The sequence below is a fragment of the Motacilla alba genome, chromosome 2 (genome assembly GCF_015832195.1).
Source record: "Motacilla alba alba isolate MOTALB_02 chromosome 2, Motacilla_alba_V1.0_pri, whole genome shotgun sequence".
Classification (NCBI taxonomy): Eukaryota; Metazoa; Chordata; class Aves; order Passeriformes; family Motacillidae; genus Motacilla; species Motacilla alba.
In genome coordinates this window covers 2224070-2238833 of record NC_052017.1, presented here as the reverse complement: position 1 = coordinate 2238833, position 14764 = coordinate 2224070, and the positions used below count along the sequence as shown (strand labels likewise).

The 14764-nt window shown below is 45.9% G+C and overlaps 1 protein-coding gene across 1 annotated transcript in view; it reads right to left on the bottom strand.

Annotated features, from left to right (window-relative positions):
• OBSCN (obscurin, cytoskeletal calmodulin and titin-interacting RhoGEF) overlaps nucleotides 1–14764 on the bottom strand; it is a 185675-nt gene that overhangs the window by 160707 nt on the left and 10204 nt on the right. Inside the window, exons 3-6 of the mRNA XM_038129840.1 lie at nucleotides 9190–9459; nucleotides 5384–5644; nucleotides 2246–2548; nucleotides 931–1197 (exon numbers count right to left, since the gene is read on the bottom strand). Coding sequence (XP_037985768.1) covers nucleotides 931–1197; nucleotides 2246–2548; nucleotides 5384–5644; nucleotides 9190–9459 — 1101 coding nt within the window. The remainder of the gene's footprint in view (nucleotides 1–930; nucleotides 1198–2245; nucleotides 2549–5383; nucleotides 5645–9189; nucleotides 9460–14764) is intronic.

Below are 14764 nucleotides of genomic sequence, written 5' to 3'. Positions count from 1 at the left end.
TTCTTCTCCATGGGTTTGGGTGGTTTTGTGTAATTGGATAAAAAAGTCCCCATTGCAGGGCACAGGAGGTTGGTTCTTGGGTTAAAAGTAAAAATAATTCAGGTGTCGTTTCTTGATTGGGCAGTTAATCCTTAAGAGGCCTTGTAAAGAGAGAGATACAGCTCCAGTTTTAGTTTGTTAGAGTGAAGTGCTGTACAACTCAGGGTTTGTGACACTGTGACAACACTCATGTCAATACTGTGCATTCTTTCTCAGTTCAGAAGGCTTGATCTGTTTTTATTGCCAGACACTAAGAAAAAAAAAATCAACACTTTTTTTTTCTACTGATAAATAATACTCTAAACATGATTCTGTAGAGATCTTCTCCCAAGCCAAACACATCCTTCCAGAATAAATGATTCATTATGAATTCATTATGTTTTGCCTTGCAATGTGGTGGGTACAGATGTTACTGTCATTTCGCAGAGGAAACCTTGATCTTAAATCAAGTTCCGGCATATTAACTTGTATATCCCACACATGGTGGACTAAAAATCCTACAAGAAAAGCTTTGTAAGCAATGAATGCTCTTTTACTTTTGAAAGATTATTATAGTCAAAGAGACTGGTCAAAGCTAGAGCTGAAATTACAACTTTAAGGTGAATTAATTGCAGATTTGATGACAGAATCCACTGACAGATGGTTGTGAATGACATAAATTTGACAGAAATTTGTGAGCTGATGTGAAGCAATCGAGTTCAGATACCACCAGCTGGCCAGATCCACTCCCTCTGAGCTGTGAGGTCATTACCAGGACACACATTAATCACATGACACAATTTCAGGTGCTTCCCACAGACCAAGGAAAGCCTCCAGCCCCAGTTTTAATCCTCAAGTCCCAGCAACCACCCCCTGACTGGGAGAAAGATGGGCAGCAATGACAATAAATACCTCTCACTCTCATCTTGGTGCTGGTCTCAATGTCATTGGCAACAAATTTCACTTCTGCCCCGTCATCTTTCCTGGTGACATTTTTTATGACCAGGGTGTGAGTGTTTTGGGTTCTGTTGATGATGTAGGTCTCACTTTCCTGTAGGACTTTGCCATTCAGGTACCAAGTGCCAGAACATGTCTTGGTCAGGTCAACAGTGAACAGGGCATCCCCTCCAGGTGCAACTTCAGCTGTTGTCAGGGGGTTCTTCACAGCCAGGATAGGTTCTAGGGAAGAACAACACACACCTCTGAGAAAAAGGCTGCCATGCTGGAGGATAACTCCTCTTAGGAATCAAACTGTCAGGGTAAATAAGACATGAGAATTAATTAATGCAGCTTTATAAAATTCTCAGGCACTGAAGGAAATGCATGGTTGGTCTAAATGATTTGTTTCCTTCAGCTGCAGGTAACTGACCTCTGGAGTCCTGTTTTTACAGGTCTAGAAAAACAGGTGCATTTTACTGATTTTTTTTGTATCCCTAAAATCTATAAAGGCATAGGCCAGAAACACCTAAGTCCCCTTTATTGAAGAGCCAACATTATTCTTAGATTTCAGAAGGAGGGACTTCTAGATATCCCTATGAGTCAGTTCTAGATATTCTAGGACAATACAGGCATGTTCAGACAGCGAGGGACAAGGATGACACAATCACAAGACACGCTATGATCAAAGCCTGTGTGGGTCTTCAATACCTGTGCAGATATTTTCTAGTGCAGTGATTCAAAGGAAGAAGAAATCCCATTGCACCCAATGATTCTATGGGCACATTGGCACCCTAGAAATAAAGCCAAACCCTTGGATTTCTCCCAGAAGCTCTTAGATTAACGAGAGACAGGCTAGAACTTGGTTTTCATGATGGTATGATCACCCATAATATTCTCCAGGTGCAAGATCGATATTGCATGTCTATATGTTGAAAATTGTACCATAAGGCCATCTCAATTTTTCTTTTCATTGCGGGTGCAGAAGAAGCATTCACAGGTTTAAGGGCCAGAGCAGGGAGCTCTGCCTCCCCCACAGCCTGATGTGGGATACTGGAACACGAACACACCCACAGCTCCCCTACAGAAACCCAACCACCCTCACTGGGGTGGGTTTGGACGTTTTCCCTCCTTCCTTTGGTGAAGGTCAGTGGTTGGCACGAAGCAGGAGAACCAGCAGCAAAGGCAAACAGGATTTGCTGGGTTATTTCTCCATCCTCAAAGTCAGGGGAAGCGTTTTCAAAGCACCCACGTGTCCGACCACCCCCTTTCGTGCCGGTTTCGTGCTCACCGAGGTGCAGGCTCCCAGGGAATTCCAGGAAAGGGCTCTGTCCGTAGGCATTGACAGCAGACACTCTGAACTGGTAGTCAGCCTCTTCTGCCAGGTTGCTCACCGTGAGCTCGGGGCTGGGGACGTGGGACTCGTGGCACCTGACCCAGGTGAAGCCGGTGAGTTTCTTGCGCTCCACGATGTATCCGTCAACTGGAATGGGCCGCTCCATCCTCGGAGGGGACCATGCCAGAGTCACTGAGGTTTCTGTTTTATTTTTCACCACAGGGTCAGCTGGGGGTTGGGTGGGAGGTTTTTTGGGAGCTGCGCAAGGGAGGGAAACAAAACAAAACAGAGCAGTAAGTTACATCAGAAGGGAAAAGCCAAAATCGCTTATGCTGGACTAAAAGTTCTGTCACCATGACATTTTTATGAAAATCCTTTGCTAGGATGTTTTTCTCCTGAGAAGCTGAGGACCCTCAGGAAAGAATCGTAAACAATAACTGCTGCTGCTGTGGAATGCCACAGGTGCATCTGTGATTGGTCCATGTGAGGTGTTTCTACTTAATAACCAATCAAAGATACAGCTGGGTCAGACTCTCTGAGAGTCACGAGCTTTTGTTATTCATTCCATTCTATTTACAGCCTTCTGATGAACCTTTTCTCTCTATTCTTTTAGTATAGTTTTAATATAGCACTTTAAATTTAATATATATCATATTATAATAAATCAGCCTTCTGAAAAGTGGAGTCAGGATTCTCATTTCTTCCCTTGTCAGAGTTGCCTGCAAAATCCCACAGTTCATCTTGCTTAATAAACCTCCACAAAACCTTGATGTGAGATGAAAAAGAATGGATTGAAGATGCTTTGAAGCTGTCTTAAACAAAGATCACAGAATCATTATCATTCCAGATCAAGTCCACATTTTGATGTCCAATACTTGTATTGCACAGCTAAATGTTTGTGATTTCTACACACAATATTAAACTGTCATCAAAATCAGAGAGTATTCAACAAACATTTTGTAGGCTAAAATCTTCAGTGCCAGATACAGACCCACATTTTGCCCTTCACAGCTCCTGGGCAAAGCAGACTAACACTCAGCTTCTTATTTTCACTCAGAAGATGGGTAAAACCATCAGCAAAGGTTGTTCAAATCTTTAAAGAGTTTCGGAGAGCCTGGCTTGTTACACAGGCTTGGATGTTCCCTGCAGCCTCTTTCATCTGGGTATCTGTCCTGCTCCTGAATTTTATGCTACCCCCACTCAGAAGCTGTAACTTTGTGTCCCAAGAGTGACATCGTTTGGGATCTTCATTTTGGTAATTTATGCAGAACCAGCTTTTGGGACTGTGGAATTAACTTCAAGAGGAAACAACAAAGATGTGTCCCCATCACGAGAACCTACTTTTGAGGACATGTGCCTATTTTATAGTACCTGAGGCTACAAACCTGTTCCTGCAGGTATTTGCATAACAAATATTTATTTTCACCATTTCATTCCTCTCGAACCCTTTAGAGAAGGCTCAAATCCCATCAGGATTATTCACTATGTGCTGCCACTTATATGGTCAAGAGGAATTACCTGATGTGCTCTAGTTACGCCTCGACTGACATGGCCCAGGATTAATTTCATTTAATTCTGGCTATCTGAAAGGTGTCTGGGTTAAGTCAGTCAACCAGACTCCAGCTGTGATCCCAAGAACAGCACACTCAGGAGCAATTAATCCAGCTTAAAGAAGGTGTGGGAGGTGGGTGAAACAATCACACAGTGGACATACTCAAGAATTCCTGACTGGAGATGGAGTCTGTTCATGAGTCTAAACTAAAAACTGAGCTCTGGGACAACTGATTTCCTTCCTGCCTCAGTTTCCCCATCTTTAAAATGGGTGTGGTAACTATGTAAGATGACAAATAATACACAAACATTGCCTGTACATTATAAAAGATACCAGAAGCACCACCAATCTCACCCAGCTAATTGAAAAAGATGTGGACATAGCACACAGGATTCTCCAGGCAGTAAATCCGATATGCACAAAGTGTAAAAATAGGAAATCTTAAGGCGATACGCTTTTCCTTCCTTACAGAAATAGACACAGAAGTGGTTTGGGGTGCACAGTTACCAGCCTGTCAGTGACTGCTGGTCACAGATAGATGTCAAAGGTCTCATTAGGGTAACATTAAGCTGAATGCTAAGCCCTGGAATGGGATCTCTTGACCTTGCCATCAGAAATGGTAATGCAATGTTTTCTTCAGCAATACCTGTGGGAAGGCAGTTTCTATTCCATTAATCAACCCTTTCTTCATCATTTAAACAGCAGTGTCTGAAATCAAGCTGAACCGTATTGCTCCCATTGCACAGGTGTTTGTTTGGATGGTACAGCTTTACAAGTACCTTAGAAACTGTCACAAAGCCAAATGTGACACTTTCCTCATTTTTTCCTAAGTTCAATGGCTTCAGAATGCCCAAACCAAGTTTAGATAACACAGCAGTTACACATCTATTAAATAAAAGATTTCTTTTTGCCACTGACCGATCGCAGATGTGGAAGAAAATAATTACTCTTCCCAAATTGTGACTGGAGTGGGTGATTTGTTCATATATGAACCAGAACTGCAACAGAGCCAGAAATCGTATGTATTTATGTTTTAAATAAAGCAGCTTTTGTCTGGGAAATGCAGTGTCATCAAAATAATGCCTAATAAAATTTGGCAAGTTCACCAAAATTTCATTTCAGGTCCAGTCTCGATGATGTTGCACCTGCTGCTCCTGCTCTGCCAAGTAAGATATGTTTGTGCCATGGTCTTTCCCCAACACTGCTTTTACCCAGAGAAACTATGGATGCTCCACCCCTGGAAGTGTTCAAGGCCAGGCTGGACAAGGCCCTGACAATCTTGGTCTGTTGGAAGGTGCCATGGCATGGGGTGGAATGAGGTGATCCCATCCAACCCAATCCATGCCATGACTCTACAGATATTCTCTCTGTTTGGATCCCTCCAAACACCTCACAACACTCACAGACAGGCTGTTGGCTTTTTGTGGCAGACATCAAACCTTCAGCTGGTTTTGGACACCAAAATTATCACGGTGGCACTCGAAACAACAACGGTGCCTTGGGATGACGCAACACCAAGGCCAAACAAAAGAGAAGCTTACTGGTCACAGTGAACTGGGTGGAAGTCCTGCTTTCATCAGCCAGGAAGGCAATCTCTCCTGCATCTTCCACCTTGCACTCCCGGATGGTCATGGTGTGCTGTTTGCCAGAGCGTGTGATGGAGATTCGGTCGCTGGGTTTCACTTCCTCTCTGTTCTTCAGCCACCTGATGTTCTGGCAGTCGTTGTCCAGCTCCACACAGAAGGTGGCCGTGTCATTGATGAAGACAGCAGTTTTCCGTGGGAGTTTTTTAATGATGTTCCCTTTGGATAACAAAATAATCATAGTCAGCAAATGGCAGATATTAAACGCTTTGGGCCATCCAGACTGAAACAGGACTAGCCCACACCCAGTCAAAATATTACAGACATCATGCAGACACCTGAAAATAAATTCCAAGGCTCTGAGTCACACAGAACAGATGACCCCAAGGACTCATTTTGGCCTTCAAAGAGAGAAAAGCATATCTTTTTTGAACTGCAGTCACTCAGGTTTCTTGTCTACCAAGCAAAGCCAGATGCTGGGTAAACACAAAATACACATGGCCTTGCAAGAGAACAGATTTAACAGCTTTCATTGCCCACATGTGCTGGGAATTAAAATCAAAATTATGCTGCAGTAGGAAAGTATAAAGCCAGACAGGTCTCTCCTCTGCCTTTAGGATTTCACCTCCATCAAAATCACATAACCAACATGGCAGACACAGAAGTTACCTGAATTAATGAGAAAGACACTGAAAATCTCAGGTTTCTTCCTAGTGTCAGCACAGAAATTCACATTGAATCAATCAATGTCCTTTCCAAGTGACTGTGATTATCATCACTTACTAGGACAACCTCAAAGCTATAAGATGTGATTATTCACAGAAAAGATTGAACAAACCATAAGGAGACCACCCCAAATGACCAACAGTGAGTGGCTCCAGCTCCAGAGCAGTCCCTGAGAGGTGAAAGAGGCTTTGCCCAGGCAGATCACCCAGAGCTGTTTAATGAACAGCATTGCTGAACTCCCTCATAAAATAACACAAGAGGCACAGGTTCAAGACTTGATTCTCTGCTTATCCTCCTCCTTGACCTCTCTGCCCTCAGCACTGTCCTCATCCCACAGCTCTTTACCTCTGGCCAAGCTCTCACATTGTCCCAACCCCACCTTGCTCTCTCCAATCCCCTCCCAGAACAGGCACAAGGCTCCCCCAGGAGGGCTCTGCCTCCTTTCCCTCCAGGAAGCTCCACCTGGCTCAGTCACTCTCTTTTGGATGGAACATATCATTATAGCACAAACAAGTGAAAAAAAATACCAGGTGTGCTACTGGGAGCAAACACACAGGGGTGGGCTGGTCCAGACCTAATGGAAGGTGCAACAAAAAGATGTCAGTCTGAACTCTCCCAAGTCTCTGGACTAAATTTTCCCTTCTGCATCCACCTCTGTGCACTCCCAGCTCTTGACTGGTGGTACAAAAAGGAAGTTGCACGAGGATGCACATCACCCAGCTGTCTTGTAGTAATTTACATATGAAGAACCCCTTCTGGTTTCACTGGGAATATACTCAGGCTTCAAATTAGTCAGGACAAGATTAATCCTGTAGTTGTGGCAGCCTCCAGTGCCTGCAGCTCTGGGGTTAGTGTCTGCTCACTGAGAGACACCCACACCATACCCAACTACACCTACTCCCACTCCAGTCTGAACCACCAGGACACCTGGACACGGCCACCCACGCTTTGTCCTTTCCTTGTCCCCTTCCCAAACTCCAGAGAGCAGCTTCAGCTCCCAGGGATCTGGAGCTGTGGTTTCCAATCTAAACCATGCTGGTGTTGACTGTAGCCTGCACCACACGTCTGGCCACAGCTGCTGAACCTCCTTTTCATGGTGGTCAGCACCACTCCTGGACAAGAGTCACCACTCTGTTCGCTGGACAAGATGGGTGTGACACTGCCAGGGGACACTTTTGATGCTTGGGATCATGTTAAGGTGATGCCTTAGGGTGCAGCTTTTATATTTTTCAGATCCTGTACTGCTTTAATGTATAGCTCTAAAACTCCATAGCCTGTCAGCTGCTGTTCTCCCATTTTATTCAGACAAAACAATTCCTCTCTGGGCCTGAAATTCAGAGACACCTGACTGTCTCTGGCCCTGAGAGATGCAAACAGCAGTGAATTCCCCTCAAGCTGCACCAAGGGAAGATTGGGTTGGATATCAGGAAAAAGTTTTTCACAGAAAGAGTGATAAAGTTCTGGAATGGCTGCCCGGGGAGGTGATGGAGCCACCATCCCTGGGTGTGTTTAACACAGCCTGGATGTGGCACTGGGTGCCAGGGTTGAGTTGAGCTGTTGGGGCTGGGTTGGACTCAATGATCTTGAAGGTCTCTTCCAACCTGGTCATTCTGGGAATTCTGTGAACTGGGAGGAGAAAAGTTGGAGTAAATTACTTCATTATCTGAAGTTGTAGTTGGAGGTTTAACCCCTGGTATGTAAATAGACCAAACTTATAACTGGATGAAAAACTCATGACCATCATCCATCCTGGGTGTAGCCCCTCTCGGAGGTTTCTGACTGCCCAAGGTGAATCTATTGAAGGCCTTCAATAAATACCCACTTTTATTCTCTTAATCTTGTCTAGCCTCTGTTTCAGGTAGCCTCTCCAAGGCATCAAAGAGAAGTCTACAGGGCCAGGCCACAGCTGGAGTGTCACATTCACATTTTCTGGGAAAATCCCTTTGCCCAGGATTTTTCTCCTGGGAAGCTGAGAAGCCTCAGAGAAAAATGAAAACAATTCTTATCTCATTTGCTTCTCCTGTGTTTTGCTCATGTGGAATGTGTTTGGAGATTGTTTACCCACAGGTGATTGTTCCATTGGATTCTGGTGTGAGTTGTTTTCACTCTTTGGCCAGTCAGGGCCAAGCTGTGTCTGGAGAGAGTCAGGAGTTTTCATTATTATCTTTTTAGCCTTCTGTAAGTATCTTTGCTGTATTCTTTAGTATAGTTTAGTATAGTATTTTTAATATAATATAATATCATATCATAAAATAATAAATTAGCCTTCTGAGAACATGGAGTCAGACTCATCATTCCTTCCTGCCATGAGGCACCCTGCAAATACAATACTGGAGGAAGCTTCTTTCAGCAGGGGCTCCCACTGTGTGACATCTTGTACAACACAGCCTGTCCCTGCTGTGTGGCCCTCTGTCCAGAGACACCCTGCCAGCAGCCCCAGGGACCCACTGACCGCATTTTCACACCACAAGGGACTCTGCTCCTCTTCAGAACCCATATGGATGTGGCAAATCCTGCTCACAAGGTCAAACCCAGAGTCTCACGTGTGAATCCCACACTTTTGGCCAATCTGAAATGCCAAGAGCTGTTCTTACCTATAGCAACGTGACCCCTGTTGACAGACTGACAAAACTATCCTTTGTGCCCGTAAAAAGGAAAGAAGCCTAGAAGTTTCTCTCCTCAATTAAATGAAAAGACATCTCATAGGGCCTGTGGGACTTCACCTCAAACTTAAGGATAGCTAATTGGACAGAAGCCAAAAGGTCCCACCTGAGGAATTTACTAGAAAAAGAAGAGAACAAAGAAACTAATGGCTTTTTGTGAGGTGTTTTACCAGGGGCAAGGAACTCTTGCCCTGGCTCGGTTTTTCTCCGTAAAGAGTTTTGTTATTTTGCCTTTTATTAAATGTTTTTGTTTCCAACACTGCCACAGAAGCCATCCTGCTGGTTTTATGCCTTCTAAGGTAGCTGAGTTATCTTGGGTGTGACATCTCCAAGAGCTTATGAGACCTGGCTCGAGGAGACTCGTACTTCTCTTACCTTGGACAGAGAGCTCTGCAATGGTCCTGCTCCCTTCCTTCATCTCACAGATGTAAACAGCATCATCATCCGTGGTGACGTTCTGCACGGTCAGCCGGCGGTAGGTGCCCTCCTCCTCGATGTTGTACTTCTTGCTCTGCTGCAGCTTGGTCTCCTCCTTGAACCAAGCTGTCTCTGTCCCAGGAACAGGCACTTCGCACTGGAAGGTGGCAGATTCCTTCTCCCTCACTTCAAGATCCTTCAGTTTTGCCTTGAAGGGTATGGTGGGTTCTTAAGAGGGTAAAACAGGAAAGAGAAACAAGGGTTTATGATGAGAGTAGGTTTAGATGGGAATTTAGGAAGAAATTGTTCTTTGTGAGGGTGGTGAGGCCCTAACACACATTTCCCACATGAGCTGTGGCTGCCCCATCCCTGGAAGTGGTCAAGGCCAGGCTGGAGTAAAAGGCCTTAAAAGGAATCCTTCTGGAACTGGATTAAAGACAAACAAACTGGTCATGGGACAGAACACAAGGCAGAAACTCCAGGTGAGAGTGAGCAGCTGAGCTAGTGCAAGAACCAATGTTTTAAGGGTCTTGGAGCAGAAATCTGCTCAGCAGAGCAATCTGCAAGGGCACAGAGCTGTGAGGTGGCTGGGCACAGTCAGGTGTGGGGGAAAGCACAAAAGGAGGAGTTTGCTGTTCTCCCCAGCAGCACCAAAGGCTCTGTATCAGCTTTTATCAACAACAATAAAAGAAATAGGGAACGAGCCCCAGTCTCCCAGGTGCCTCAGCCCTCCTCCAGCAGTGGGGCTGCAGTGCTCTGGCTGAGGGCCAAACCCAAGCATAGATCAAACCCACAAAGCAGCTGCATGACAGTGAGGGAAATCATTTTATGAGCTGAACAATGTGGAATTCCAGCAACAGCTGCGCTCTGACATCACCCTGATACCCCAGCCCTAAAGTGGGGAAAGGGGAGCTGGACTGGAGAGCACAGCCGGCGGTCAGGGCCATGGGACTGGTGCCACAGTCATGTCACACACTTGGATTAGCCAGGGCTGAAACATTGCTCATGCTTTGTGAGAGATCATGCCTTGATATGTACCTTCACCTCCCACTAAAGGCTGTGCCATCTCCCAGCTGGTTTTTGTGACTCCATCCCACCTCACCACCCTGACAGCGAAGAATTTCTTCCTAATGTGTGATATAAACCTCCCCTCTTTCAGTTTAAATGAGGCACCAGACTCTAAAGCTTGACAGGACACCTGGAGGGAGCAATGCTATGGACTACCTTTGTTATCCTGAGGGTAAAACCTGACTGGGAGCCCATACAATATGTCCAGAAACAGGAAGGTGACACTAACCATGCCAACTTGTAATTTTTTTTTAAATGTTATGCCTAAATACACCTCAGTTTAAGGCTAGTCAAAGTCCTGCCTTGAAAAGCCTTCAGCTATGATTACACAGATCTGCTCTGCCCAGACTCCAGATGGTGATTAGCCTTTTTTCTTTTTTTTCCTGATTTTTTTTCAGGGTTAAATGAGATATTATGATGAAATTCTTTATTCTGAGGGTGTGGATGCCCTGGCACAGGGTGCCCAGAGCAGCTGTGGCTGCCCCTGGAGCCCTGGAAGTCTCCAAGGCCAGGCTGGACACTGGGGCTTGGAGCACCTTGGGATAGTGGAAGGTGTCCATGGCAGGGGGCTTGGAAGGAGATGAGCTTTAAGGTCTCTTCCAAGCCAAACCATTCTGGGGTTCTGTGAGGCCAAGCAAGCCTTGACCAGAAGGATGCAGCCCTCTGGCAGGAGGGAGGCTGGAGCTGCCGCTGGGAACACGCAGACCCGCACAAGGGCCAAAAAGAAACACAAGCTGCACCTGAGAGGCACACAAGTGTATTGCCATACTTGGAGCAGCTGGCCATATCATTAACCCCTCTCCCTTTACAGTCACTAAGCAGTACCTAAAGTGAGAAAAAAAAAAAAAAAGCTATTCCAGGAAAAAGCAATGTTCAAGCACAGCAGGGTTGGTTGACTCTTATGAGCGTCTTGCAGTAACAGCCAGGGAAAGGCAGTGCAAGGCTATCTTTGGCAGCTTGGGGTCACAGATATCCTCTGAAAACAACTCTGCTTTCGTCCTGCTGACATGTGCACACACGTCTTATCTCCCTCTGAATGGAGCTTGGGAGCAACAGCAGCTGATAAACTGAACTGAAGCCTGGGATGAACCCAGCCCAGGGCTTTTGGAGATGTCAGAGTGGTTCCAAAACCCACCAGCCTCCTCCTCCTCCTCCTGAGCATACCTCCATGTTCTTTACAAGGTCTAGAATGTGCCTGGTCAGACAGAGGGGGTTGATTTGGGTCAGGGGACTACAGAAGGAGCAGAGGTCTCTTGAGAGCAGGCATCCCAAATCATCTGGCCCATAACCAGAGCCACACCCAGGTCAGAGAGGTGCAAATAAGACAGAAAAGAAGAAAGCTGCCAAAACCTGCCCACTGGGAAAAATGTGGGAGCCACAGCAGAGCAAAACACTGAGGGAGCACAGAGCAGGAGCAGCTCATGGAATTAGCAGGAAACTGCAGGAACTTAGATCAGAGATTCCTTTTGCTGCCTGTCCCGAGGAGATGTTTCTCCAGTCTGTCATAGGCTTTTTTGTTTGGTCCACAGCAAGCAAACTGGCAATGAGAGGATGTTATTTTTAAAAAGCAAGTCCTGCTAACACATATTTTACTAAGAATAGGTGCAGCCTGCAAAGAAGCCCAATGTTTTCTTAACCTTATCAAGGCACATCTGCCCTCTGGACCTGACTTTTTAACTTGCCTACACTTCCTCATTCTTATTGCTGGAATTCTCACATTTATTATTCCAGAGGCAAATTTTCCCTCTCCCTACTGAAAATGATCCAGGAAAGGTAAGAATATAGAAAATTCTCCCAGTAAGAGCTGTCTAAATGTGGATTGACAAGCCTCCACCATCTGCAGCCTTCGATCTTCCTAGTTACTGTGCTTTCCCATTTTCCTTTCTACCTCCTCATTTCTCAACTTGCAATTCTCTTTCAGATCTCCAATGTGACTGCCATGACAGTGACCATCCAAAATCCCATCTGATCAGAGGGAGAATAAGGTGGCCTCAGCACCAGGGTGTTTCTCCCATCTCCATCCTGTTTGGCTTGCAACCTCTAACCTTCTCATCCAGTATCTGGTTGCTTTATTCAGGGACTCCAGTGAACATGGCTTGGCCCAGGGTGGAGATCTGAATTCTGTTCTCACCAACTTTACACATGGCCTAGGGAAATCTCCAAAGCCTTCAGCAAACCCAAGCTGGTTATTTATGTTCCTCCCATCCTCCCCACTCCTTGATTTGTTAAAGGTTTATTCCTGGGCACAATTTCCCCAACTGCTTTTACAGCTCACATCTCAGTGTACAGATTGTGATTTTTGTCTCCGTTCCAGACACATTTCTGAATCTAATCAAGCTTCAGTTTCCCTTATTTAGGAGAGTGATTCTTTGCCCTGTAGCCTTTCTTTGTCTAAGACTGATTCACTAAATCTCATTTAGGAACAGCTCAAAAAATCCCCCCCCCCTTTTTTTTTTTTTTTTTTTCCCTAGCTCAGTGATCTTTAAGGTGCAGGTTCAGCAAAGAGTTCACAAATGTTGGGTTCCTGTGTCTTTAGGTCCCTAGGATGTAGATTGACAGAACAGGAGGCTTTCTATGGATGTCCCATCCCTGGAAATGTTCAAGGCCAGTTTGAAAAGGGCCCTGAGCAACCTGGTCTAGTGAGTGGCATCCCTGCCCATCGCAGGGGTTGGAACCAGATGTCCTTTGAGGTTCCTCCCAGCCCAAACCATTCTCATTCTATGATTCTAGGGGTGGCTGCTTGGAGAACTCAACCTCTCCTACATGGCTGAGCAAAGAGAAGTTTGCATGGCAAGATGATCTCCCTCCCTAAGCCTGACAGCAGATGAACCAATGGCATCACCAGTGACACAAACAACAGAATTAAAAGCTTTTTTCATCTGCTGCATCACTCTGACCTGTCTTGGGAGGGCTGAGAAGAACTTCTGGTGACACAAAGGAGAGTCATTTATCAGGGCCTAATTATAACCAACACACGTAGTTTTTCCATGGCAGCCTTGGCCTGGACAGGGAGCCAAACATGGTGCAGCATAAAAAATAAACAATCCATAAACATTTCCACTTGAGCCTCCTGACTCACAGGCAGCTCTAGACAAGAGACATGGATCAATAACCCTTTCCCATGGTGCTTGCTCCCAGCCTGGCTGCTTCCCTTGCTTTCCCCACCTCCTTTGGAACAGGTTGAAGCCATGAGAGCAGTGAGATAAGCACAGGCAGAGCAGGGGGGTTGTTTTTGCAAGGTGTTGGGCAGGGAACTGAGCTTGATCCATCCTCAAAGTGATCCCCCACCTAAGGGCCAGGATTGATCTTCAGCTCTGAGTCCCAGCTCATGAGGTAATCACAGCTTTATGGAACAGGACAAATGCCCTTCCCCACGCCACTCAGCACCTCCAAGGGACAGCAACGGGGTGGGACAAGTGCCAGTGAGTTCCACGGATCAGGTGTCACTGATGGGCACAGGGACTGAGCCACTTTCCAAAAAAGGGAAAACAGAAAATCAAATAACACCTGAGAGTCTTAAAGATGAGTATGAAACACAGATAATCCCTACTTAATTGTATTTCTAGTTTTTTTTGCTGCCAGTGAAACACCATCAGTTTTACCGCTCGAGTGGCAAAATCTTTTGTCTCTGACAGCTCATTTGCAGGTGCTGCCTGGATTTCAAACTGCCTGCTGCTCCCATGCCAAATGGGAGAATAGCTGGAAAATTTAGAGCTTCCTGGATTGTTCAAGGCCAGGTTGGATGGGGCTTGGAGCAACCTGGTTTGGTGGAAGGTGTCCCTCCCCATGGCAGGAGTTGGGATGAGATGATTTTTAAGATCTCTTCCAATCCAAACCATTCTGGGATTCTATAAAAACTGTGCGTCACACTTTTGTTGCCATTCTGAAGAACCTGGACTGACCTTCACAAGTGTGGAGTGCCTCTCTGAAGGCAAGTTCTTCACTGTTTATGGCAAACAAAGGCATCCCGGACGTGGGAGGTTTTCTAGGAGCATTCAAGGAACACAAACTATCCAGCAACCCAAGCTGGGAAAAGGCTGAAGAGCCTGGCAGGAACCAGGCTGCTGGTGGGTCACTGTAGGAAAACTGAGCTGGACTGTAATTAGAGTTGGAGTAGGTCCCCCAGGGGATCTGAGGCAGCCTGACACACTCATCTGGTAGGGAGGGGTTTCCACCACTACTACAAATGGCACGTCTGAGTAAACCCCATGGTGAACACAAACCCAGATGTGATAAAGCCTGGAGGGTGAGACAGGGCATTGGCAGTCACTGACCCAGAGCATGGGAATGGATCTCTTACATCACTGCGAAACCAGGACTGACGGGAGCCTGAGGGAGCTGATGCACCCCAGCTGCCCCACAACCAGCTGATGCCTTGTGCAGGCTGACCTGCAACAGAGACTGGACAGAGCTAAGGAATAAAGTAGGGATTATTAGGAGGCTTCAATATATCTGCCTTGGGCAG